This window comes from Tachyglossus aculeatus, assembly GCF_015852505.1.
Source record: "Tachyglossus aculeatus isolate mTacAcu1 chromosome 12 unlocalized genomic scaffold, mTacAcu1.pri SUPER_6_unloc_1, whole genome shotgun sequence".
NCBI classification, from domain to species: domain Eukaryota; kingdom Metazoa; phylum Chordata; class Mammalia; order Monotremata; family Tachyglossidae; genus Tachyglossus; species Tachyglossus aculeatus.
Genome location: NW_024044828.1, coordinates 11353376 through 11380513, shown reverse-complemented (window position 1 = coordinate 11380513; position 27138 = coordinate 11353376). Strand labels below are relative to the sequence as shown.

At 45.8% G+C, this 27138-nt stretch overlaps 1 protein-coding gene across 1 annotated transcript in view; it reads right to left on the bottom strand.

The window, feature by feature from the left end:
* Positions 1-4832: 4832 nt before the first annotated feature.
* Positions 4833-27138, bottom strand: part of CCDC3 (coiled-coil domain containing 3) — a 39747-nt gene continuing 17441 nt past the window's right edge. Inside the window, exon 3 of the mRNA XM_038741291.1 lies at positions 4833-8546. Within this exon, the coding sequence (XP_038597219.1) occupies positions 8271-8546 (276 nt within the window). The 3' untranslated portion in view covers positions 4833-8270. The remainder of the gene's footprint in view (positions 8547-27138) is intronic.

The following is a 27138-nucleotide window of genomic DNA, read 5'->3' as shown; positions in this document are numbered from 1 at the left end:
AGTAAGGAAGATTAAACTCTGAGATTATTAAGGAAAGATTAGAGAGCCATTTTTCTTGGCAACAGAGAATTGGAGAAGATAAAAGCCTGGAACTTTAGCTTTATGGGGTCACCTAAAAAGGTTCTACTTGCTCCCTGTTTCCCTGCATCGATCCCATCATGTGGTAGTAGAAGGATGATGGAGTTGGAAGGCAGGAGATCTAGGGTCTAGCCCAGTTTTGCTACTGGACTGCTGTGTGACTTCAGGCAAGTTGTTTAATCTCTCTGTTCCCCAGCTTCTTCACCTAAAAATGGAGGTAGTAACATTGGCCTCTCCGTCTACACAAGGATGGTGTGATGATAAGATGAGATAATTGATGTGAAAACAGTTTAGAAAAAGTGTTTTTAACATGCTCTGAAAATATGAGATATAGGAGTCTACCTTTAGCTATCACGCTCAGACCTAGAGTCCATGAACTACATATGACCAGGAGGAGTGGGATTGAGTCCATTTGTCTCCTTCTTGGGAATTTTATTTCATTTTGTGGTATTTAAGTGCTTAGTATGTGTCAAGCACTGTTCAAGTGGCTGGGGAAGATACAATTAATCAGGTTGGACACAGTCCCTGTCCCACATGAGGCTCACAGTCAAGAAGGGAAAACAGGTTTTGAATCCCCATATTACTGCTAAGAAAACTGAGGCACAAGGGAGATAATTGATTTGCCCAAGGTCACACAGCAAGACATTGGCAGAGTAGGGATTAGACCAACAAAAGCTCTTCACTATTGCCTTCAAAGCTTCCCATCACCTTGCCCCTTCTTACCTCACTTTCCTTCTCTCCGTGACATCCCACCCCGCATACTCTACTCCTCTGGTGCCGACCCCTGGCCCACATCCTACCTCTGGCTTGGAACGCCCTCCCTCCTCAAATCTGGCAAACAATCACTCTTCCCCCCTTCAAAGCCTTATTGAATGTGCACCTCCTCCAAGAGGCTCCCTTTTCCACAGTTCCCCCTGCCTTCCATGTCACCTTGACTCACTCCCTTTGGTCTTCCCTCCCCTGGCCCCACAGCACTTATGTATTTATGTATATATCTATAATTCTCTTTATTTATATTGATGCCTGTTTATCTGTTTTGATGTCTGTCTCCCCCCTCTAGACTGTAAGCCCGTTGTGGGCAGGGATTGTCTCTATTGTTGTATTGTACTTTCCAAGTGCTTAGTGCAGTGCTCTGCACACAGTAAGCGTTCAATAAATACAACTGAATAAGTGAATGAATAAACGAACCCAGGTCCTCTGACTTTCGGCCCGTGCTTTTTCCTCTAGGACATTCTGCTTCCTTTGGATCATTTGCTACCTTCCATCTACATAGCTTGTCACTCTTGCAGAGGAGGAAGTGAAATGATTGACTGGACCCAGTGCAGTGTGAAATAAAGGGGTCCCAGTGCCTAGGAGGAGCACTGACTGGGTATCTTTTCAAGTATGGTTGCTATGCAATGTGTGTTCTGGTTCTGCTCATCAACCAGCCACTATCAGACTTGCCAGGAGACTTTGGAGCTGTTATCTATGAAAAGGGTCCACAAACACCTGTCTCCTCCTGTCAGACCCACGGAACACTGATGCTCCAAATGACAGAAGCTCCACCTTAGAGGACAGATGGCTGCAAGAAAGGGGAATGAGGTCTTGGTTTTGGAAGATAGAGCTGGGAATGAAATCAGTACAGGACTGTCTCTGTCTCCCTTTCCTCCCCTTCCCATCCCCAAGTCCTCCCCCCCACAACCACTAACCTCAAAACCAACCCAGGAGCTTATGAAACATGAGCATAATCTCCAGGAACTCAGAAAACCAAGAAATGGAAACCCAACTCCCTCAGAAGTGGGAGTGCACTTCATCTTACAAAAATGTCATTTGGGGAGCAACCGGTCCTTAAGCTAAAGAACCTGAAAGAGGAGAAGGAAGAGCCAAATTCCCTCCTGAAATTCAGGAGGCGCCTTGGGCCTGGAGCCACCAGGGAAAACACCTGGGAAAGGAAGCCGACGCCGACATAACTGACTGTTTGCATAGGGCCAGAGGACAAAGAGTAGGAGGATGGGAAGTTTCAGAATGAAACTTCAAACAAGCTTAACCAACCCACCAGAGATGGTCATTCAAATGATACTTTCTCTTCTGCATAATGAAAGAAGAAGAAAACTTAGTGAAGCTTTTAATCAGCTTGGAATTCTGTATCCCATCTACACTTTCCTTCCCAACCAAAATTTTCCCTAACCACTTTATAACCCAAAAGAAACACACCTCGTCCCTCACACTGAAAGGTCACCAGCCCCTATCCACCACGGTTCCCAATCCCAGCACTATTACCAATTTGCTAACACTACTCTACCTGCAAACATTTCTGTCTAGGTGGGCCAAGGGACTCAAGTACTTCCTGAGCATCTGAAGCCACATTTTACCTACAGATATGTACGTGGCCCTTGTGCTTCTTAGCCAGTGCCATATTCCTCAACTTACATGTCAACAAGCATCTCTTTTTGTCAACAACAGGAGTCTTTAGTGCCGTGTTGGGGAAATACCACGGCTGGCAGGAGACTAAGCTATGTGGACTGAAACTAGAACCAAACTTCTACATACTCTCACACACATACACACAGACATTCATGCACACATCATACACACCACCACAGAACCATCGAAGGGCAGATATAACTCAACACTCATTAGAGATCAAGAATGAATCCTATAAACAGGGTCACAACTCTTGTTTAACACAGCTTCGGTGTTGACAATGATGCTGTGCCAAGAAAGGTTTGCCTACCAACATCTGAAGACCCAAGTTTCGTGCCCCCAATAACTAAAGAAGTCACCACTGCTGTCAGAGCCACAGAGAATGGCCAGGACCCCCGATGAGAAAAAACACCAGCTGAGGAATGAGATCTAGAAATGGAGGAGATGTGTGGCGTTATCATTTTCACAGCCTTTTCCCCAACATATGGAAACTGAGGATGTGCCAGGGGATTGCAAGATGCCAGCACCACCTTCAAGAAGGGGAGAGAGCTTACTGCAGAAACTTATGTGCTCTCATTGTCCTCCATTGATGATGATAACAATAATAATAATAAAGTGCTTACTATGTGCCAAGCACCGTGCTAAACACCAAGGTAGATACAAGATAAACAGATTGGGATCCCTCCCCACCACCCAAGGAAAAGGACCATGACTAATTCCTACCTAGGCATTAGTAGAATGTTCTGCCCACAGAAAGGGTTTAATAAATACTATTACTGCTATTATACATATGGAAGGGTAGTGGAGAGCCCTGGCCTCTCTCCCCTAAGGTTGGTGAGGGTGTTGGAGAGAGGAGAAGGCTGCCTATCTCAGCTTTGACACCTCCTTTAAAGGTGCCAAGGTATTTTAATTATGGCATGTATTAAGTGTTTACTATGAGCTAAATGCTGGGGCATGTTTAACTATGTAGCATCAGATACAATTCCTTTTCCATAAGGGGCTCACAATCTACCTATTCTTCATTTTACAGATGAGAAAACTGAAGCCCAGAGAGGTCAAGTGACTTGTTGAATATCACCCAGTAGATCATTGGCAAAGCTGGCACTGGAACTGGAATTTTCTGGGTCCCGATCCCATGTTCTTTCCACTTGACCATGTAGCTTCCATTTTCTATTTTTTTATGGTATTTGTTAAGCACTTACTGTGCTCCAGGCACTGTACTAAGCCCTGGGTAGATACAAGATACACGTCCCACATGGGGCTCACAGTCTTAATCCCCATTTTGCAGCTGAGGTGACTGAGGCACAGAGAAGTTAAGTGATTTGCTCCAGGTCACAAAGCAGACAAGTAGAGGAGCAGGAACTCCCAAGCCCGCGCTCTTTCCACTAGACCATACTATTTGTCCCCAACTGCTTAATTGTCAGCCTGACCCCTGATAATGGGCTCTGAAGTGGTAAGAAGCCCTGATAATCTTGAGGGAAGGGCCAGAGAGTGCAAGGACAGGGCTGGAGTTGTGGGGAGGGGAGAGGGAGGTTTGGAACCCCCCAAGCTCCAGTAGACCCTTGCCATTCTTGGTATACAATGGTGTACATGTCTGCATAATGAACTCTTGTTAGAAAAATCCTAGGCTTACAGTCTGTTCAGCAACCAAATGAGATATCCACGGGGGCATTTCCACTTAATCTCATGAATTCTTGGCATCAGCAAGCTGAAACCCATTCTGGCTGCCTGCCCACCTGACCCCTGGTTTTCAACCTGGTCCCGTGCTGGGAAAATGGAATGAAGAAATTATTTAAAAATCCCTAATTGGCAAGGATTTCTCCCAGGGTAGTTCTCATGCTTCTGCAACAACGCACAACTCAGAAATCAGGGCAAGTATAATAATAATCATAATGATAATTGTGGTATTAAAATGCTTATTATGTACAAGGCAATGTATTAAGCTCTAGGGTAGATACAGTGTAATCAGATCAGACAGAGGCCCTGTCCCTGATGGGGCTCACAGCCTAAGTATGAAGCAAGGGGTGACTTAGAACAGGTATCTTATTCCCATTTTACAGATGAGGGAGCTGAGCCACAGAGAAGGTCATATTGGCCACAGGTGGCAGAATCAGGATTAAAATGCAGGACTCCCAGGAGAAGGCAGTCACCTCACAGTGAAACATCAGAGTATCAGAGGCATTTTCTAAAGTGTCTCACTCTGAACTTACTGACCCAGAGCTGATCTCACAGGGAAACTGAAAACGCACTTAGCTCTCTGATTTCTGCTGCGGAAGCTCCGGAGTTCACTTTCTGTTGGAGGAAAGAAAAGAGGAGAATTGGAAGCTCAAATGAAACTACAACCAGGAAAATGTGTGTCACTGGTCCTTTATGTAGCTCATGGATAAATGACAGCTGTGAAAAGTTAGGTTTTTTAGCCCATATCTGCAATTACAAGATGATATTCCATAGTAGCTCCATCTCTCCAAATGGGTCCCATTAGGTCTGGTACTCAAGATCCATTGCCCTGATTCTTCCCTGCTGTTATTGGGCGAGTCTTCCTCCTGGCTGACCCTCGCTCTTCTCAGCTCTGGACACTTCTTCTTTGAGGTCTCATCCCCGAACAATCCAGAGGAGACTGACTTGACCTGGATCCTATTTTCCCACTCCCCAGTCCCTCTAAGGGTAACAGAGTCCACCATTTTGTTCCTGAGAGTTTAGGGAAGAATCATCACCTTCTGTTTATAGAAGGACCAGTTCGCAGAAGACTTTTCTACTCCCTGCTATCACTGCCATGCTCCTCCACCCATATAATGGCTTCCAGGCTCATGGCCTCCCTGTCCAGAAAGAAACATGGTTCACTTTGCAGCTCCGGTCTGAGTGACTTTGGATTTATTGAGAAAGCATACACACACAAAAAAACAACAACATGTGAGCTCAAAGGGGATACCCCTCCCTTTCCCAGTTTGTACTTAGGTTTGGGCAAGGGTCCTGCCCTTGAGAAGACTCCACCATGACTTTTGGAGTGAAGGTCTCCAGGGAGAAAAAATAACCTGGAATCCATGGTCCCTCATACGAGTGACTTTGTCATCACTGACGACAATGTGCCTGTGACTGAGCCAAATCAAGAAGACTTGGAGCTGAAAGTTTCCCACAGAGCCATCCTCTGCCCTGTTGGTCCAGGTAATCAAACTGCCTTTAGCTGAAGCCATCTAGAAGCAATCAATAGTATTTATTAAGCACCAACAGTATGCAGAGCACTGTATTAAGCACTTAGGAGAGCACAATAGAAGACAGCATTATCTCTGCCCACACTGAGCTCACAATCTAACGGAGGAATTCAGAAGAAGCATAACATTACTCAAGCAAGCACTCATCATCTGCTTTTTCCCAAAGCAGGAAGGACAAATTGTGTTCTGCTTAGGAACGGCAAGATTCATGGCAGAGACCCTGGAGTTGATCTCAGCAGGGCTAGAATGGCTGTAGGAAGGTAGACAGGAGAATTGAGAGATGGAGGATGATACAGTGCTTCAAACTAAAACCCTCAAATCCAACTGACAACAGACAGCACTCGCCAGTGTTTCTCCACTTTAAAATCAACCTGCCAACAATCACATTAAATCGGAAATCCTCATTCATATTATGGTTAGGGCCAGGTTAAGACAAGGGCAGAAATTATTTTAGGATTAGGTTAGAGTTGGATTTGTGCTAGGATTAGGGTTACGGTTACAGGTAGGTGAGAGCAACAATAGTAGTAATAATGGTACTTCATGCAGAGTTTTATATTAAGTGCTTGGGAAGAATACACAGGTGGGAATTAGGCCCTCAATTGATGGTTGACCTTTGTTCCTACAACTCTTTTTAGACTGCGAGCCCACTGTTGGGTAGGGACTGTCTCTATATGTTGCCAACTTGTACTTCCCAAGCGCTTAGTACAGTGCTCTGCACACAGTAAGCGCTCAATAAATACGATTGATTTATTGATTGATCTGATTGGTCAGCAATTGCCCCTTAGGCATTTAGTTCACCTTCAACAGGCTGTAACAGCTATCATGCCACCTCTTAAATGTTTTCATCTGCTACAGATTTCTCAAGAAATGCATCCCCCTTTTCAACTATGGAATGGACCCTAGAAAAGAGGAAACAACCTTTTACAACCTGCACAGGGCTCACCTGAAAATCTGCCTCCTGGCATTGGATAACCATTCAAGCACTGGAATGTAAATAGTGCCTACTAAGTGCAAAGCACTGTACTAAATACTTAGGCAGTACAGCAGAAGGGAGAAGATGTGTAAGTGCAGGAGAATCTATGGTATGTGGGTGTTTGACTACAGGTGGGTTGATGGGGAGGGTGAGTCCAAACAGCATAAGTTCACACCAAATAAAGAGACTGGAACATTGGGGGATATATTTGTTCACCCTGGAGAACCTGTGGTAAGCAAGACCCCATAATGGTAAAAGGTACATTCTGGGATCTTCCTCTCTAGACTGTGAAGTAATTGTGGGCAGGAAATATATCAGCTCTGTTGCATTTTCTCTCTCAAGTGTTTAGTACAGTCCTCTACACACAGTAAGTGCTTAATATATACAACTGATTGATCTCAACATGGAAAGGAGAAACCTTGACTGACCAGGCAGAGCAGAGAGAATCCAGCCCCATACGATGGTACTTCCTATGAGGATGCCTCTAACCTGAAGATTCAGGAGGCAGCAGTGGGTGGGTAGAATTATAGGTGGCAGATCCTTTCTAGCTAGAATGGTAGTTGACTACACAAAATGGAAACAGAAAGAAAAGTTTGGGGACCCAAGGAGAAATGGGAGCCATTTTCCGCTCTTTGTTTTCTGGAAATCAAGTGTGATTTGTCGTACTTCCTACCTTCACTCTCTAACCTGCCATGGCAGCGGGAGGTTGAAATGATTCTAGTACAAGGGAAACATGGTCTGTGGCGTTGTGGGGAAGATTCTACTTATCTAGGAACTTCCACTTGAGAGAGTAACAGTTGCTGGAGCCCCTGGCCACTTTGCTATTCCACTGATCCATTTTGCAGGTGCTTAAACAAAGTAACCAGCAGGCTAAAAGACTTGTTTGCCCAAGTCCAGGCAGCATGTCAGTGGTCAAAGAAGGATTGGAATTCAGAATCCTTTCATTTCTAGTCATTAAGCGCCACCCGCTTTGCCTTCTGGAGGTTGTATGTCCTGATCCCAGTTCCTCAATCCAGGCCTACCCCGAGGCTCAGGAACACCCGTCCAGCCCCTCTCGGTGCCCTCTCCTCTCTTTCCTTCAGCTCTGGGTGGATGGGAAAACATAAGTCCAGATTTCAGCTGGCACTGGAGTAGATGGGAGGATCCTGATGCCCACTTAGTACGGTGCTTTGCATTCAGTAAGCCCTCAATAAATACCATCGACTGATTGACTGCTGGAGCTCCTGGATCCTGTCGTGCTGTGAGGACTGTACAAACTAACCCCTTCTCTTCCCTGCGTGGGCCTCTAGCCCAGAGCCCAGGACCAGAGCTTGTCAGGGGAGTCGAAGAAAGGGCAGGGGGCACAAAGACCAAGAAGCAGGCCCTGCCCCAGCTTTAAAAATTGGACTATACAAAGTGGGTAATAAAAATATCTCTAAAGGCTTTTCAAATCTGTACACAGAGAGACTACCTTAATAATTAATGCTCCGTTAATACGGATGTGACGTCTAAGCTCCTCAGCTTTCTGAGACTGCCCAGCAGCCTCTGCCCTAGCTCAAACAGTGATTTTAAGACTAAAGTCCCAGCGGGACCCACTTCTGAGCTCCCCCTCCTCTCTCTCTCTCGCCTTAGACTTTAAGATAAGTGGCATGGGTGTTCCCTTGCTTCAGGGAGCCGACATGGGGGACTTGGCCTCCCGAGGCAGTCAGTTTCTCGCTCAGTTTCCGGTTCATCTGCTCCATGTGGCGGCTGTTTTTCCTCGCCTGCCTCAGTGACCTCTTAACCTTCTTGACCCGATTGCGGAGTTGCTTGTTGCGCTTCTCCAAGGTGGCCACCTTCTGCTGCAGCTTCTTCACGTGGTCCTCCTCCTCAAACAGGGCCTTCTGGACGGACGAGCACATGAGCTGCGGAGACACGGCCAAAGCGAGTTAAAACGAGCTCCACTTCCCAAGACACCACCACCTAGGAGCTGAGGCCAAGGCTGGGGAAACCCTTTGATGCAGAGAGCCTCCGCATGCCCTCTCGGCGGTAAGGGCATCATGCCAGGATTACAAAATGGGAGAGAGGTGCATTTGGTTGGTCACAGGAGCTTTCTGTCCAGGAGCAGACCGAAATCACAATCCTGTCCTCTAGTTGGATTGAAAACAACTCTCGTGTAAGTGGGAACTCAACATTAGTAGCCATACCCACATTCATATGCTCTCACCATTCCCTTGCTCATGCCTTTCCTCTACCCTGGGACTCCTTTCCCACTCATGAGATCACTGCTCTCCCCATCCTCTAAACCCTCCTGAAAATTAATCTCTTCTAGAAGTCATTCCTGCATTAAGCTCCACTTTTCCAATCAATCAACTCTCAGGTCATGTCTATCCAACAATAAATCATATTTCGTAATGTCTATCCAGCAATTAGTCAATTGTATTTAGTAAAGTTTATCCAATAATCAGCCATATTTACTGAACACTTACTGTGTGCCGAGCACTGTACTAAGTACTTGGAAGAGTACAATGTAACAGAGTTGCTAGAAAGGATTTCTTTCCACAAGGAGCTTACAGTCTAGAGGGGGAGACAGACATTAATATAATTAAATTACAGATATGTACATAAGTGCTGTGGGACTGAGGGTGGGGTGAATAAAAGGCACAAATCCAACTGCAAGGGAACACAGAAGGGAGTGGGAAAAGAGGAAATGAAGGCTTAGTTGGGGAAGGCCTTTTGGAGAAGTTGTGCTTTTAATAAGGCTCTGAAGGTGGAGAGAGTGATCTTCTGTCAGAAACGTAAATGTTCCAGGCCTTTGCTTGGAACTTTGCTTGGAACAGTTGCCCTTTGCCCCTATATTGCTACATCTTCAAATCTATAAATTTATAAATAGTTCTCAATACATTAATTTGCACTTATCTTTCTATTTGCCAATCAATTAATTGTGTTTATTGAGTGCTTACTATATGCAGAGCACTGGACTAAGCGTTTGGGAGAGTACAATACAACAGAATTAGAAGATATGTTCCCTGCACATGATGAGCTTACAGTCTAGAGGGGGTGATGGACATTAATATGAATAACTAATTTATAATGTATTAATTTAAAGATATGTACACAAGTGCTGTTGCTATCAACAGTTCTGGAGTTCTTTGTCTTGCTCCTGCTATCTCTAATTTCTGTTTTTCTGTTTACCTCATTTGAAAGTAGGTTCCTTGAGGGCAAGGATCAAGTCTTCTGCATGGATTGAAGCTGCTCTGAAAACAGTGCTCTGAACCTCGTAGGGGTTCAGTGAACCCCATCAACCGGTTGATTCTTTAATGGGGAAAGGGGAAATCTTCAGTTGAAGAATAACCAAGGGGAATTAATCAATCAGTCTACCAGTGGTATTTAGCAAGTACTTACTATGTGCGGAACACTGTACTAAGCACTTAGGAGAGTACAATTCAACAGAATGAAAGATGAAGGCCTCCCAAATCCAAGGCAGAAAATTCTGGGCTGTGGCAATTTAAGTTGACATTTGTGCAAATAGTGAATGACCTAAAGCCAGCAGTATACCAGAATTTAATATCAAAGCAAAGCTCAAATAATATTTTATTCTATCCTTCAAAAGCTACATTCTTTTGAATAATAAACAAAAGCCTTGATTTATTCAGCATCCTCCTTCTGAAGACTTCAAAGCACTTAACCGACAGACCGTAAGGAGAAGATAGCCAGCTGCTCTCTTCAGGACAGAAGACAGACCCAGATGTGATCTTAGGCAGCAGCAAAGTGGGTATAGCTTAGGTCTAAGGAAAGACTTCCAGGTAGTGTGGGTTTATGATCCCTGGGTGTTATTCCAAGACGGTAGAAGATATGAGCTCTGTATATGGCTTGGTCATCTTCTTATTCTCTGATTATTTCCTATGATCCCATTCCATACGCAAGGAGGAGAAAACTGGCCCCCAGAGGGCTTCCTAAAAATTTTCCGAGGCTACTAAAGCCTGAGTTCTGTCTCCCCAGAGGCAGCATGGTCTAATGGAAAGAGCATGGGCCTGGGAGTGAGAAGGACCTGACTCCTGCCAGTTGCTTGCTGTGTAATTTGAGTAACTCACTTAACTTCTCTGTGCCTGCCTCAGTTTCCTCAACTGTAAAATGGGGGTACCTTGAGCCCTATGTGGGGCAGGGACTGTGTACGACCTAATTACTACCTACCCCAGTGCTTAGAATGGTGTTTGATACTTAACAACTGCTTAGCAAATACCATAAAAAACCCAAAAACGAAAAAAAGGTCAATATTCTATTTTTCCATTTTAGATGTATTAAGCAAATGGTCATCTCCAATTTTGAAAGTAACTGAGACTAATAATAATTGTGGCATTTATTAAGCTTTACCTACCTGCCAAGCTCAGATCGGGCACAATCCGTCCCATCCGGGGCTCGCAATCTAAGCAGGAAGGAGAACGGATATTGACTTCCCATTTTGCAAGTGGCAGAGCTGGTATTAGAAACCAGGTCCTCTGATTTCCAGACCTGAGCTCCTTCTACTACGCTGCTCTGCTGTAGTCAGCTGGGGGAAGTCTACCTAAGCAAAAACTTTCCCACTGCCCCCTTGCTCAGAAAATCCATGCTGCTTCTCCCAGGGAACAGGAGTGACATGGGAAGCCCTACTTCACTCTCCTCACTCATCATATCCTGACTGGATTACTGCATCGGCATCCTTTCTGATCTCCCAAACTCCTATCTCTCCCCACCTCGGTCTATACTTCACTCCGCTGCATGGATCATCTTTCTACAGAAACGTTCTGGGCAGGTGACTCCCCTCCTCAAAAATCACCAGTGGCTGCCTATCGACCTCAGTATCAAGCAAAAACTCCTCACTGTTGGCTTCAAAGCTCTCCATTACCTCGCCCCTTCTTACCTCACCTCTCTTCTCTCCTTCTATCAATCAATCATATTTATTGAGTGCTTACTGTATGCAGAGCACTGTACTAAGCGCTTGGGAAGTACAAGTTGGCAACATATAGAGACAGTCTCTACCCAACAGTGGGCTCACAGTCTAGAAGGGGGAGACAGAGTACAAAACCAAACATATTAACAAAATAAAATAGAATAGATATGTACAAGTAAAATAGAGTAATAAATATGTACAAACATATATACATATATACAGGTGCTTCTACATCCTAGCCCACACACTCCACTCCTCTGGAACTTCCCAAGCGCTTAGTACAGTGCTCTGCACACAGTAAGTGCTCAATACAATTGAATGACTGAATGAATGGTGCTAACCTTCTCATTGTGCCTCGTTCTCCCCGTCCCACTGTCGACCCTTGGCCCACATCCTACTTCTGATCTGGAATGCCCTCCCTCCTCAAATCCACCAAACTAGCACACTTTCCCCTGCTTCAAAGCCCTACTGAAAGCTAACCTCCTCCAGGAGGCCGTCCCAGACTAAGCCCCCCCTTCCCTCTGCTCCCCCTCTCCTCCCCACTGGCCTGACTTGCTCCCTTTGCTCTACCCCCCTCCCCACAGAACTTGTGTATATATGTACATATTTATAATTATAATTCTATTTATTTTTATTAATGTTATATATATCTATCTATAATACTGTTTATTTATAATGATGCTACTGATGCCTGTTAACTTGTTTTGATGTCTGTCTCCCCCCTTCTAGACTGTGAGCCCAATGTGGGCAGGGATTGTCTCTGTTGCTGAACTGTACTTCCTGAGTGCTTAGTACAGTGTTCTGCACATAGTAAGCGCTCAATAAATACAACAATGAATGAATGAAATCCATTTTTTTAAAACCATCTCCTCTCTCTTTCCACATCTCTTCTGATAAATTGTACGATAGAAAGATGTGAGGCTTCCACCACTTAGCCTCGTCATTTTGCTTCATCAGGTTTTTCAGACAAATGCTCCAAGGGTGGTGGGGCGGGGAGAGCCAGCCCAAGCCAAATGAGAATGAGCAACTCAGTGTTTTCTTTGGGATGCGTCCAGCGGACCAAACTTGCCAAACTGGCTGATGGCAGGGAATTCCTGCTGTCGCTGTACATGTGGCAGGTTCACCCTGAAACCCTGAGCTCCGTCGGTCCCCTCTGCCTGGGCACAAGGGAAGAACAGTTAGCCTCCAACTGCAAGCAGACCTCAGGACTCCCCTGTTCTGGACTCCCCAGAATGTCTGAAGTGTGTGTATGTGAGGGAGCTTTAACAGGGCCATCTTTCAGACCATCACTCTTCCCAGCTGGGCAGGGAATGTTTCTGTTTTATTGTGCTCTCCCACAATAAGTGTTCAATAAATACGACTGCCTGATGATTGACCTTCAAAGCCTTACTAAAATCACATCTTCTATAAGACGCCTTCCCCAAGCCTTCATGTTCCCTACTCCTTCTCCCTTCTGCATGGCTTATGTACTTGGACCTGTACCCCTTGAGCACTTGATATTCACCCCTCTCTCAGCCCCACAGCCCTTATGCATGTATCAGTAATTTATTTCAATGTCTGTCTCCCCCTCTACACTGTAAGGTCCTGGTGTGCAGGGAACTTGTCTACCAACTCTGTTGTACTGTATTCTTGCAATACTCTACTAAGCACTGTACTGAATGGTTTCCACACAGTGAACCCAAAATAAATACCACTGATTCACTTGAGGTGTCAGGGGAGGCTAGAAAAGGAGGAGATAGAAGAATCGGGGGAGGAAAAATAAGAATGGATAGAGGAAAAGTGAAGGGCAGTGGGGAGGTAGGATATGTGGAAGAGAGAGAGAGCACATCATGGCCTGGGAGTCGGAGGATCTGGGTTCTAATCCCAGCTCTGCCACTTGCCTGCCGTGTGACCCTGGGCAGTAAGTCACTTGACTTCTCTGTGCCTCAGTCTGTAGAATGGGGATTCAATATTCAATATTTGTTATCCCTCCTTCTTAGACTGTGAGCCCCATTATGTGACAGGGATTTTGTCCTACCTGATTATTTAGTTTCTACCCCAGTGCTTAGGAACACATAGTAAGTAAAGTGCTTAACAAACACCATCATCATCATCATCAGAGAAGAGGAGGGTGGGGAGAGCATGAAGGGTAAGAGTGAAAATTAGCACAAGAAAATACAATGGAGGGGGAAAAAAGGGCGATTGTTTCATTGTCCTGGTGCCTTGAGATTACATCAGAGTGAATCCTTACAGCCTCACTAGGACCCCCTGGGAGGGAACTCATTTTTATGATCAAGAGGTCATGATGCTGACAATTCTGAGAAGTATCATGGCCTACCAGGTAGGTACAGCATGGGCCTGGGAGTTGCAAGGACCTGGGTTCTAATCCTGGCTCCTCCACTTGTCTGCTGTGTGACCTTGGGCAAAAAACTTTACTTTCTTTGTGCCTTGGTTACCTCATTTGTAAAATGGGGATTAAGACAATGAGAACCACGTGGGACATGGAATGTGTCCAATCTGATTATCTTGGATCTACCCTAGCACTTGTTAAGCACATATTAAGCACTTAACAAATACCATTAAAAAAAAAAACCTCTTTAAAGTGGATACTGGTTGAAGAGCTCCTTGTGCCCATTTCCGGGCAGGTGAGAGGCTGTGTCCTATCCAAACACTGCGTGCAGGAGAGATTCTGGGAGTGGGAGGGGAATCTGCCACCTCCCACCCAAAAACCTAGGGGAGTTCTGCATTCCTCCTGCTCCTCCCTGGGCAGAACAGAACCTCAGCTTCAGTGCCCTCACTACTGAGACCTTCTCCTGCCCAGTTAGCTTTCCGGCAGGCTCAGGCAAAGGAGTCAGATGCAATGAAGGATGCTATCCCGAGTGACTGGGCATCAATAGCCAGGATTACCCTGCCCCGCGGCTGCAGCGATAACATTGAAGCCACAAAAGGGAGAACTCCACAGTTTTCCCATGAGCCGGCAGCTTCCTGGCTTAAGTAGGCATATCTGATTTGTCATCAGGCTCCCCTCTGCTCTGCAGCTCAAAGGCAGCTGCCCCATCCACTTCAGCTGCGAAAGGAGGGCTTGGCGGAGGATAGAGCACAGAAAGGCAGAAATTAGGTGTCGGAAGGGGACAGCATTGGAATGCTGTCTAGTCTGTCAGCTCATTATGGGCAGGGACTGTCTGTTTGTTGTTGTATTGCACTCTCCCAAGTGCTTAGTACATTGCTTTGCACACAGTAAGCACTCAATAAATACATCTGAATGAATGAACACATTAAATGATGACTGTGACATTTGTCAAGGGCTGGTGCCAAATTCTGTGCAAAGCCCTGGGGTCAGTACAAGATATTCAGTTTGGACACAGTCCCTGCCCCACAGGAGACTCACAATCTAAGAGGGAGGGAAAATGAATCCCTATTTTACAGATGAAACAAGCGCAGTGCAGTTAAGTGACTTGTTCGAGGTCATCCAATAGGCAAGTGGCAGATTAATCAATAATAATAATAATAATAATAATAATGGCATTTATTAAGCTCTTACTATGTGCAAAGCACTGTTCTAAGCGCTGGGGTAGATACAAGCTAATCAAGTTGTCCCACGTGGGGCTCACACATGTAAAATGTAAAATCTCCATTTTACAGAGGAAGTAACTGAGGCCCAGAGAAGTTAAGTGACTTGCCCAAAGTCACACAGCTGACAAATGGCAGAGTTGGGATTTGAACCCATGACCTCTGACTCCAAAGCCCGGGCTCTTTCCACTGAGCCACGCTGTTTCTCTAGCACTGTAATAAGTGGTTGGGAGAGTACAACCCAATAATATAACAGACACATTCTCTGCCCACAAAGAGCTTACAGTCTAGAGGGTGAGACAGACATTAATATAAATAAATTACATATATTTACATATGATTGAATGAATGAATGAATAAGTTCCATGGGACCCAGGCTGAGGTGGTGTTGAGTAAAAGGAGCAAGTCAGGGTGTTGCAGAAGGGAGTGGAAAAGAAGAAATGAGGAATTAATCTGGGAAGGCCTGTTGGAAGAGATGTGCCTTCAATAAGGCTTTGAAGTGGGGAGAGTAATTGTCTGTCGGATATGAAGAGGGAGGGTGTTTCAGGCCAGAGACAGTAAGTAGGCAAGAGGCCAGCAGTGAGATAGACGAGATGGAGGTACAGAGAGTAGGTTGGCATTAGAGGAGCAAAGTGTGTGGGCTGGGTTTTAGTAGGAGGGTAGCAAGGTGAGGTAAGAGGGGGCAAGGTGATAGATATTAGTCCTCTGACTCCTAGTCCTGAGCTTTTTCCACTAGGCCATGCTGCTTCAAGTACCAGGAAGCATCGGGTGAAAAGCAGCCTGGGAGTCCTCCGGGCCCTGGCCAGTCCTCTTAGACTATCAAATGGGCCCTGCTGATCTGTCTCGGGCAGAGCAAAACAATCACCGGGGAAAAAAAAAGCCCCTTGGACCACCAGCTCTACCAAGACTGGGAGATAGGCCTAGGGAGCCCTGGATCGAAGTTGGTCTCCATCCCTGACCTCTTCTGGCAAGACCCTAAAGATATGCTGCTGGATCGTGGGGACAACTGGCCAAGGATATGGGGAGGACAGGAGCAAAAGCAGGAAGGCAGGTGTGAGGAGGAAGGGGACAGCGAAGGAGCTAGAGGGATAGGTGGGCTGGAAGAAGGGTACAAAGTGCCTTCTAAATGCCCAATGGGGCCCCCACAGGAAGGAAATTATGGCCAATTACTAAGGCCTAGCCACACTATGTCTTTGATGGATGGGTAGGGAATTTTGCTTCCAGCTGCCGCTTTCACCTCCTGCTCTCCAGCCCCCACGTGGCTATTGTTTTTTGCTATTTAATGTGCACAGGGCACTGTGCTAAGCACTGGGGCAAGTACAGGACTTGGTGCCCATCCCTGACAGGGCTTACCATCAGGTGGCCCAGTTTCTTCCAATCCTGGTTTTTTAAGAAAGAGCTGGCCCTCCAGCCAAGTGGAGGCTTGCCCTGGACTCTATGGGGCCGAGCTCTGTGCAGAAGCCAGACTGGAGGCTGAGGGCAGGCAGGAAAAGGAGGCAGAGGCTGAGGGCAGCCAGGGACAGGAGGCCCAGGGAAGCCAGGTACAGGAGGCCGAGACTGAGGGAAGCCAGGGACAGAAGGCCAAAGCAGAAGGCAGCCAGGGACAGGAGGGCGAGCCCTCAAATCTTTTACCCAGAGCCTGCTCCTCCTCTGCTGTCAGTCAGGTTTGATTTTTCTCCTGGGCAGATTCTCTCCCCATTCCACACTGACCTCTGGGCTACCTGTCCCGACTCCGATCTCATCGGTTGGCACTGACTTCTCTTGGCTTGTGAAAGGATGGCAGAGCCTGGGGCTTAAGGTGTCCCCCCGGGGGAGGCAGTGGCCAGTTGCTATCTTGCTTTTCCTCCGCTCTCCTGACTCCAGCAGTCCTGGCTGAGAGCCCCCAGCCTCCCAACACCCGCCAGGCTGGAATGCAGGCTGGATTTATGAGCCACGGGCTGGTGATGACTTCCTGAGCTCTGAGTTCACAGCCCCAGGGCTGTGGAATCGGAAGGGAGTTCACCAGGGCATCTTCGGCAGTTCCTCTCCCAAACCGGGAACTGGGTTTGAGGGGGCCTGCCCCACTTCTCAGAGAGGAGGAGGATGAAGGATGGAGGAGGCAGAGGAAAAGGAGGAGGGAGGAGGATGAGGATTGTCAAGGGTTTTTTTGCCAAAGAAAGCAACCCACATGTTGCCTTGACTCCCTGACTCTCTTAGACCAAACCTCAGTGCAAACTCCTGGAAGATCCAGCAAGTTAATACTATGTTTTTTGTTTTTGTTTTTATGGTGTTCATTAAACACTTGATATGCAGCAAACACTGTTCTAAGTGCTGGAGTAAGTCCAAGTTAATTAGGTGGGACACAGTCCATGTCCCATATGGGGCTCACCATCTAAGCAGGAGAGGGAACAGATATGTCCATTTTACAGTGGAGGAAACTGAGGCATACAGAAGTTAAGTGACTTGCTCAAGGTCACACAGCAAGCAACTGGTAGAGCAGGAACCAGAACCCAAGTCCTCTGACTCCTAGGCCTATGCTTTTTCCACTGGGATGTGCTACTTTTCCTCCATCTTCCACAAATGAAGCATCCCCACACCCTCAGAACCCCAGAACCCCCAGCCCTGGAAAAGAGAGGATGAATCCACTTGAGTTTTTAGAATTAATACATGTGAATAACCCATTGAGAGATGGACAAGAGATATTCCTTGGGGTGGACGACCATCTGCCTGGGGTTTACGGATTAGAGCTAGGAGGTGAATTAGATGCTCTTTGGCAGGTTTTTATTTCTGATTCTGTGATTGCCTCATCTCACAATAATAATGATAATTCCTTGAATTTGTAAAGAGGTTTTTATTTTTTTCAAAGCACTTTCCCAATTATGTATTGTGTCCCTCAAACACCCCTGGGTGATGGGGTTTATTATTCTTAATTTAGAGATAAAACTGGAGTTCAGATAAGTTGTTACTTCCCAAAGGCCCTAATGGCAGGCTAATGGTAGAGCTGGGACTCGAATCCAGGTCTCTGACTCCCTCGCCATGGGCCTGTTCCTCTTGATCACTTCTTTGCCGCATTATCTTTGTGCCCTTGCCAAGGGCATGTGCCTGGATCCTTGAAATCACCCATCTCAGTGTGGACAGGGGTGATTTAATGGGACATGAGGTCGGCAGCTCAGAGTCCTGCTCGTCAAGAGGGCCAGAGATCCGTATAATTGATCAATCAATGGTATTTGTTGAGCACTTACTGTGTGCAGAACACTGTACTAAGCACTTGGGAGAGTACAATATAAAGAGTTGGTAGACACGTTCCCTATCCACAACAAGTTTACAGTCTAAAGGGTGGTTCGGAGCCCAGCACAATCAACCCAAGTGGGCCACAGAAGGTGTGTTCAGGATTGCAGATCTCGGAGTTCTTGAGCACTTAGAACAGTGCTGGCCACATAGTAAGCACTTAAATACCGTTATTATTAAAACTGACAGAGTGAGCCATCAAGATCTCCTTTCCCCTTCCTCTCACTGCCTCTGGACAGGACACTCCCTTCCAATGGCATGGCCTAGTGGAAAGACCCCGGGACTAGGAGTCAGCAGCTCTGTGTTCGAATTCTGACTGCTACTGCTCTACTGCGAGTGAACTTGGGCAAGTCATTTACCCTTTTCAGGCCTCATTTTCCTCATCTATAAAATGGGGTTTAGATTGTGAGCCCTGTGTGGGGTAGGGACTGTGCTCGATTTCATAAACTTTTTTTACCCCAGTGCTTGGCACAGAGTAAGCACTTACGAAATACCATTATTATTACTACTCAGCCTCATAACTATGAACTGGATGCATGGTGGGAAGAGGTCAACAATAAAGCTTACTAAGAATAACCATTCCCACATCTGGCCTTCCAATGCTAAATTGGGGGTTTCATTAGGCAGGCAATGAGAGGCAGGAAGGGCATTGGTCCTAAGCTATAAACAAATCCCAGCTGATGAATGTCAAGCTTTCTTCTCGGCCTCCAAGAACGTGGCACTTTGTCTACCAAGCCTCTGTATACCCAGAGCCTCCTTTGTGCAAATAATCCTGTCACAGATGGCAACATTTTCAGTGAGGCAGGCTGAATGTATCCACCTGTAGTGGTGGCAGCAGGCTCCGGGGTCTGAGTGCCAGCTTGCCAGTTCACCCACCCCCTGACTTGCCCACTCATTTGCCCACTAGTGTTTTCTCTGGGCAGCTGGTTCTTCGTCAACTCACCAAGGAAACACTACCCGCTGGCCCTGCTGGTTCCCCCGCTGCAGCTGGTATTATTGGTGCCAGAGTGACTAGGCCTCTCAGGGCCACAAGGTACCCATCCTGCCCTCTGCCAGAAACACCAGCTAGACCCTGGGGTTGCCAAATGCCATCCAAGGCCCTTTCTGGGGCCAGAAGCCTTAGGCCTCCTAACCCAGGCCACTTGCTGAGGGAGGAAATGGTGACTCACTGTCCCCTCACATTCCTGCCCTCTCCTTCCTGACCCCTAAGGGCTTCTGCACTCATGGATCCAGCCAGCCAGGCAGGTGGCTGGGAAACTGACCGGCCTTGTCAGCATCTGGCCCAGCCTTGCTACAACTCTCTAGCCAGCAGCCGATTTTGTTGGATTGACTCTGGAACGAGGAGCCTTTGCCTCCCGGAGGCTCCTGGCAAAAAGACAGTGAAGACCACCTCATCCGGCCCTATCCTATCCCTCTGAGCGAAAGGAAGGGATAGAGAGAGTTAAAACAGGATTTGATGATGATGTTGGCATTTGTTAAGTGCTTACTATGTGCAAAGCACTGGTCTATGCACTGGGGAGGATAAAAGATCATCAGGTTGTCCCACGTGGGGCTCACAGTCTTCATCCCCATTTTACAGATGAGGGAACGAGGCACAGAGAAGTTAAGTGACTTGTCCAAAGTCACACAGCTGACAATTGGCAGAGCCGGGATTTGAACCCATGACCTCTGACTCTCAAGCCCGTGCTCTTTCCATTGAGCCATTTGGTCCAGATGTTTCTGTGAAATCTGCATTTTCTGGATAATTCTAAGAATCTGATCATGAAGGTGATTAGACACTGAAACAGGTTACCAAGAGTGACTATAGAATCTCCTTACATGAAGATAGTTCAAAAGGATTGATTTCCAACTGTCTGAGATTGTCATAATGCAGTCCAGCCTGAATGCAGGGGGCTGGATTGGATGACCCCTCTGGTATCTTCAGCTGTGGGATTCTGCACCTGTATTTGCAGTAGAGATCTAGGTTGCATAAGTAGCACCGGTGTCTTATTGTTTAAAGGCGAAAGGAAAATAAAGCAGCTTAAAATACTTCACAGACTATTTTCAGTTACCAAAACAACAGCACAAACCATCTGGAAAAACTAATTGAAATATTTTTTCTGGACTGAGCGCTTGTTTGCTAAGTTTCTTCTGGGAATGACATTTTCTTGGGGCCAAGAGGTGGTGCCAGAGAGTGGGGCATTTGCTCAAGATGTTCAATTTGAACCTTCTGCTCCTCAAGCAAAACGGTGAAGAATTTTTGAATAGATCAGAAAACAGATATACCTATGAATTTATTTCCTCTTGCTTTCATTTATTCAATCATATTTATTGAGCACTTGCTGTGTACAGAGCACTAAGTGCTTGGGAAGTACAAATCGGCAACATATAGCGATGGTCCCAACCCAACAATGGGCTCACAGTCTTTTCTCTGTATGTTTTCAGATCCACTGCTGCGGTAGGGTGCCTCTATTTCACTAGTGCTGCTGTTTCAGCAGAGTTGATGCCACAGATCATGAAAATGCTTGGCTGAAAAGCTGAGAAGTTTTCTCCAAGGCCATCCTTAATCGTATTTGAGTGCTTACTGTATGCAGAGCACTGCATTAAGCACTTGGGGGAGGACAATACCACAAGGTTGGTAGACATCTCCTGTCCACAAGGAGCTCACAAACCATTCATCAACATTAGGCCTCAGGCTACCCAAAGTGAGGCAGGAATTAGAGCATCTCCATTTTTATGGAAGGGGAAACAGGAACTGCTAAGCAAATGGATTCATTGATTGATTGATAGATGTGGAAATGGAACAAATGAAGAGAACAAAGCAATTCCCCCCCTAAAAAAAAAGATGGCTGCTCCCTTTAGTCAGTGTGAGTCCCTCCCTCATTCCAGATGCCCCCAAAGCAGAAACCTCACCTCAATTATATGATTTAATAAGCACTGAGTCAACAATGATTTAATATGGGTCCTTGGTTAGCATAGCCTTGAACTAGGAGCTTGAAGTACAAATTAAATAACAATCAATCAATGGTATTTCTGGAGTGCTTACTGTGTGCTGAATACTCTATTAAGTGGTTGGAAGAGTATAATACAACACAGTTAGCCACAAAAAGCAGCGGCAGAAATTCCATGGTAGCAATACATGTCCCCATTTTTTCTTTGGAATTGCAGGAGACAAGAGCACAGCACTGCAACTACCACCAGGTCCCCTACCCCAAGGGTGTCTGGGACTTGCTCTAGAAAAATAACCCAGGCAGGTAACATCTGGGGAATATTCCTCCCTTTCTCTCCTTATCCCCCTGGAAATAGCTGATACAAGTATGGTCCTTGCCTTCAATGCGCTTGCAGTCGAAGAATGAAAATGCTTAAAATGCCAATGGCATTCACTCACTATTTTAGGGAGTAGCTAGTGGGGAGGAGGGAGTGGGTTTTTCTCCTGACACCATTTTCTTAAACTCACAAAGCTGTAGCTGGGGCTGCTGGACTAACTGGGAAGAGCCTAAAACTCTGCTCCTCTGGCCAAAGTCCCTCTTCTGTTCTGGTTGCATTTTATCATTTTCTTTGTCTTTTATGTTTTTACCTTTTTATCCTTTCATCTTTCCTTACGTATTAAATACCAACCCCCACACTCCACCATTATTGTTTTAGATTGTGAATTCCTTGGCTGCCAGGTGAAATTCTCCCCTGTATAATTTTGCTCAGCACTTAGTACAGTGCTATGGACATAGTAGGGGCTTAGTAAATAAATATTACTACCACCATATCTGAAGACTCGGATGGTCTCTCTTGCTTTCCCCTCACAATGCACACTAGGCCCTTTGTTAATCTAAGTGTCTGACCTACTCATCATCTTTTCCCCAGGCCAGAATCTGAGTCTCAGAATCCCAGTAAGGAGCCATTTAAGACCTCAGAGGTCAACCTCCAAAGCCCCTGTCCAGAGGAAGATCTCTACCTTCAGTGATCCCTCTAGTTTTTAGATATCTCCACACAAAAGCCCTTTCTTCTCTGATTAAAAACCCCAACCCCATTTACTTAAGGTTACACACTGAACTGTGTTTGAGGCAGCTCTTCCCTTGGAAACAAGGCAGTTCACAGCATGTTTGAGTAAGTGCTGGATAATAGGGAGAGACAGTCAACTCACTGAAGCGATCTGAAAGAGACCAAACCCCAAGAAAGGAGAAGCAGTGTGGCCTCGTGAAAAGAGCAGGACAGTGTCATTGAAATGATCCCGGAAAGAAGGACTAATATTCTTGGCCTAGGCTCTGAAGACGACACTTTCAAGGATAAAAGCTGCTCCTCATGAGACTTTGAAGGAGATTTGGTGCTTTAATGAAAATGGTTTACTTCAGAGATCCTGAAACAGCCATATGAACTTCCCAATCAGACTAAGCTCCATTGACCGTGTCTAATTTCTGCTGCATGTTCTCAAGTATGTAGGTCTCAAAAGGGACACCCCGCCTCCCACCATTCCATCACCCTCAGGGAGTTGGTACCTGTAATTGGATATGATGCTTTAGCATCTCATGGAAACCATAACCCCATCTAACACAAGTCTGTTTTCCAACCCTTCTAGAGTAAAGGCTGCCACCTAGAAGCCCCTGGGGCATTCCTCCTCCCATTCAGTGGCTCTCCTTGAGGGCAGGGATCATGTCTACCAACTCTGTTGCATTGTACTCTCCCAAGTGCTTAGTTCAGTGTGCTGTAACCAGTAAGTGCTCACTAAATGCCACTGATTGATTAATTGTCTTTCTTTCCCTCAAGAAGAACAAGCCCCTTTCAAGGGCACCATCATCTCTGCCTTAGCTCAGAAGAAAATTTTCTGCACACTTGGAGAAAAATGCTTTGGGCAATATTCAATATAAACTCCTGGTGGGAAAAAAAAAAAAATGATTTAGACTTTTTACCCCAAACTCCAAACCAGATGGATGTGAAAATGTCACATGTTTCATTGCTTGCTATTAACACAGAACAGTTGCTTGGGGATAATGAAGTTAGAATTGGATAAAATGCTATCAGGAGTGAAAACACATACTGTAGTTTGCATAGCAAGTATGGCATGGAGAAGCAGCACGGCCTAGTGGATACAGGATGGGCCTGAGAGTCAGAAGGTCATGGATTCTAATCCCGGCTCCGCCACTTGTCCCATTTGTCTGCTGTGTGACCTTGGGCAAATCACTTCACTTCTCTGTGCCCCAGTTACCTCATCTGTAATATGGGGATTAACACTATAAACCCGATGTGGGACAGGAACTGTTTCCAACCTGATTTACTTGTATTTCCCCCCAGCACTTAGTACAGTGCCTGGCACATAGTAAGCACTTAAATACCAAATTATTATTACTATTATGTCAGATCACAATCTCTACCACTCTCCTGTAGCAATGCATGGCTTTCTAGAAGTATAATGACCCCTGTGCAATTGACCCTCCTCCCTGAAGAATGGACCCTGAGAGCAACTTCTCCATTTCCCATTATACTCCAGCCAAGCCCAAACTCTCATGAATCTCTTTTAAGACCTAATGAGTAAAACCTGATGTGGAAATAGTCTTTCTAAGCCAGGACTTCTTACTTTAAAGAAAAATCAGCTAGTTTTTCAAGACTACATTACATGTTTCATTTACCACCCCCACCTCCAACATAACCCCAGTGAGATGACGTTATGTCAAATGTCCGGAAAGGAGCAACAAATTCCAGTAAGCATAAACCTCCTCCATTATATTCACAGTGGAATTCCCTTAGGTAGGCAGTTTGAAAATCAATTACTAAATCATGCAATATACTCTGGATTAAGGTTTTCTTCAACGATGGTTCAAACACACTTTTCCATGGAACAAGGGAGGCTATTTTTAGTTGTTGCTACAAGCTTCAAGAAGCTTTTTCTTTTTTTCCTTTGGCCAAGACATCCAGAGGTTTTTATTTAGCTTTCTTCTGGGATAGTTTAATAAAGAGAGGAATCTCCCAATTTCTAAAAGTAATTATTGTATTTGGACAACGTGCTTAAAACCTTGATTTCTCTCTCTGTCCCCATTGTCTCTACCCCTGCAAATGGTAAAAACCTGGAATTTTTGCTTGGTTCAAAAGAACATGTACTGCTCCTAAATGTTTCTACAACTGAGAACCACTGCAAACATCTTGAATTTGGAAGTAAAGGGAAGCAAAGAAATGAATTCACGTTCCACTAGGGCTGGAGATCATTATCCTGTTGAATCACTGTGGCCCCAATTTGGATCAGCAGTGCGCTCCACATGGGGCAGGAATAGTATGCAATCAGATGATCTTGTGTCTCCCCCAGCACTAAGTTTAACAAATTGACAAACATCGTTATTATAATTGGCACTGCAATTCTTTTCAGTGCTGGCTGCGCACAGTGAGAGCGGAATAGTTTGCTTCTGTGGACAGGGAGGGAAAGGTCACATGCTCATCTCAACTCACTCTTTCCACGACGCCATGTCCACCATAAGCCCTGTTATGTCAACGTAGCTTTAGCTTAGCTGCCTGAGTCTAACGGTGGGGGTAGAGCTCCAAGGGGCTCTTGAAGGCTGGAGTGATGGAGCTCTGAACAGCATTTTGGTCCTAGATACTTTCTGCCTGACTCATCCTCCCACATAAAAATAATAATAACTGTAGGGAGAGAGGGTCCTGGGTGCAGTATCTCTGAAGGCTCTGCACCTATGTCCATATCCATAATTTATTTTAATATCTGTCTCCCCCCTAGACTGTACACACCTTGTGAGCAAGGAATATGTCTATCAACTCTGTTATACTCTCCCAAGTGCCTAGTACACTACTCTGCACACAGTAAGCATTCTAAACATTCAGTAGATACCACAGATTGAGCAAAAAAAGTTAAGTGCTTACTATGTGGCAAGAACTGGGGTGACACGCTGAAGAGAAGAAAGAATGGCACATTTTTACAGATGAGAGATCTGAGGCACAGAGTAGTTAAGGGACTCACCCAAGGTTACACAGCAGGAAAATGGCAGAGCTGGAATTAGAACCCAGGTCTCTTCACTCCCAGGCCTGTGCTCATATGTTGCCAACTTGTACTTCCCAAGCGCTTAGTACAGTGCTCTGCACACAGTAAGCACTCAATAAATACGGCTGGTTGATTGATTGATTCCACCAGGCTACCCTGTCTGGATAAAGAGGGCGGGTGAGACAGGGATCGTCACCGTTGGGCCTTTGGGTATCCAAGGTTACAACTCCTACTCCAGTGCTTAGCACAGAGTAAGTGCTTAATAAATGCCATAAATGTCATAATTAAGCTGGCTGCAGAGTTTCAGAGCACAGGCCTCACAACTTTCTCTTCTCAGGGCAGGTTTCCAGCAGCTTTAACTCTGTGCTTCCTTGTCTCTAATGCAGCTCTGCTTCCCCAAAAGCTGAAGCACTTTGCAGGACATCTGTGCCTCAATCTCAGGACTCCAAGAAAAGGGGGATCTTGGGATGATCGCAACTTTAGAGAATAGGATGAGGGCCAGGAGAAGTAGAGTAACCACTCCAGGGCGGCACAGTCCCAATCTGGGGTGGAGCTGTGGACCCCAGAGAGATTCTCCAACAAAGCTTTGCTGCCTTTTGTGTACTGCTAAATGAGCAGGAATAGCTTACTCACCTAGTGGCTTCTCCGACACTAAATTTCCTAGTTTTCTTCCCGTCAGACAGAGAAGATAATTACCTTTATATTGTTTTAATAACCTTTTTCATTTTTAATAAAAGCTCCCTGCCCCAAATTAGAGACTTATTTTTGCTTCTTTATAAATTCTCATAATTGGCTAATACAGCAATTATAAAGCACTCTGCAAACGCAAAGTATGACTATACATCAAGTGGGACAGAACGCAACATCAGTGCTATGGACAGGCTGGATTTTAATAAGTGAAACTTAAATCTTGTGAGAATCTCACTAAGAGAGGGTGATCATTCGAGAGAATTCTCTGGGACCCATGCCCTACCTTCAGTGGTGGAATCCAGAAGATGAATGTCGCCTGAAGCAAGGAGCAGCCTAGTTTAGCAACAAGAGTGTAGAACTGGGAGTTGTGAGATCCAGGTTCTGATCTCAGCTCCTCCACTTGCCTGCTGTGTAACTGCAGACAAGTCACTTGGCTTCTCTGTGTCTCGGTTCCTTCATCTGTAAAATGAGGATTCAATACCTGTTCTGCCTCCCTCTTAGACCGTGAGCCCCATGAGGAACAGGGACTGTATCTGATTGGCCTGTGACTACCCCACGGTTTGGCACATAAGCACTTCACAAATCCCATTAAGTGCTTCATAAATTCCATTATTATTATTATTAAAAGTGGACGCATGCAAAGCGATTTCCCTCAGCTTTCTCGGCAGCTGGGGCTGGTCCCACCCCCCCCCCACCACCTCCTTCACTCCTTTCAGCTAATACTCATCCCCTAAAGCCACCCCCCTCACCCTCAGCCCTGTCTCGATCAGAGTGGGCCCCCTCAACCACCATTTCTCAGCATCATCCTTCTTCCTTTTCAAAAGGCATCTGAGATCCCTGACATCTCTGAAACTAGGTGGCTGAAACCCAGAGAGGCTTGAGTATTTTTCCAAAATGGCCATTTCCTGGATGTGCCCCACCTCCCGGGGCCACTGTGTGAATGCCACAACCCTGGCGCTGGTCGGCCTGTTTACTGTGCAGATGAATCGGCCAGGAGGCAAAGCTATTAAGGGCTGGGCAAGAATAACACAATAAAAATATAATAGCCCTTGCTTGGGTCAGAAGGTAGGCTTCAAGAATTCCAGTTTCCATTTGGAGGCTAAGTTTAGCTCTAATAATCCAGTATTTA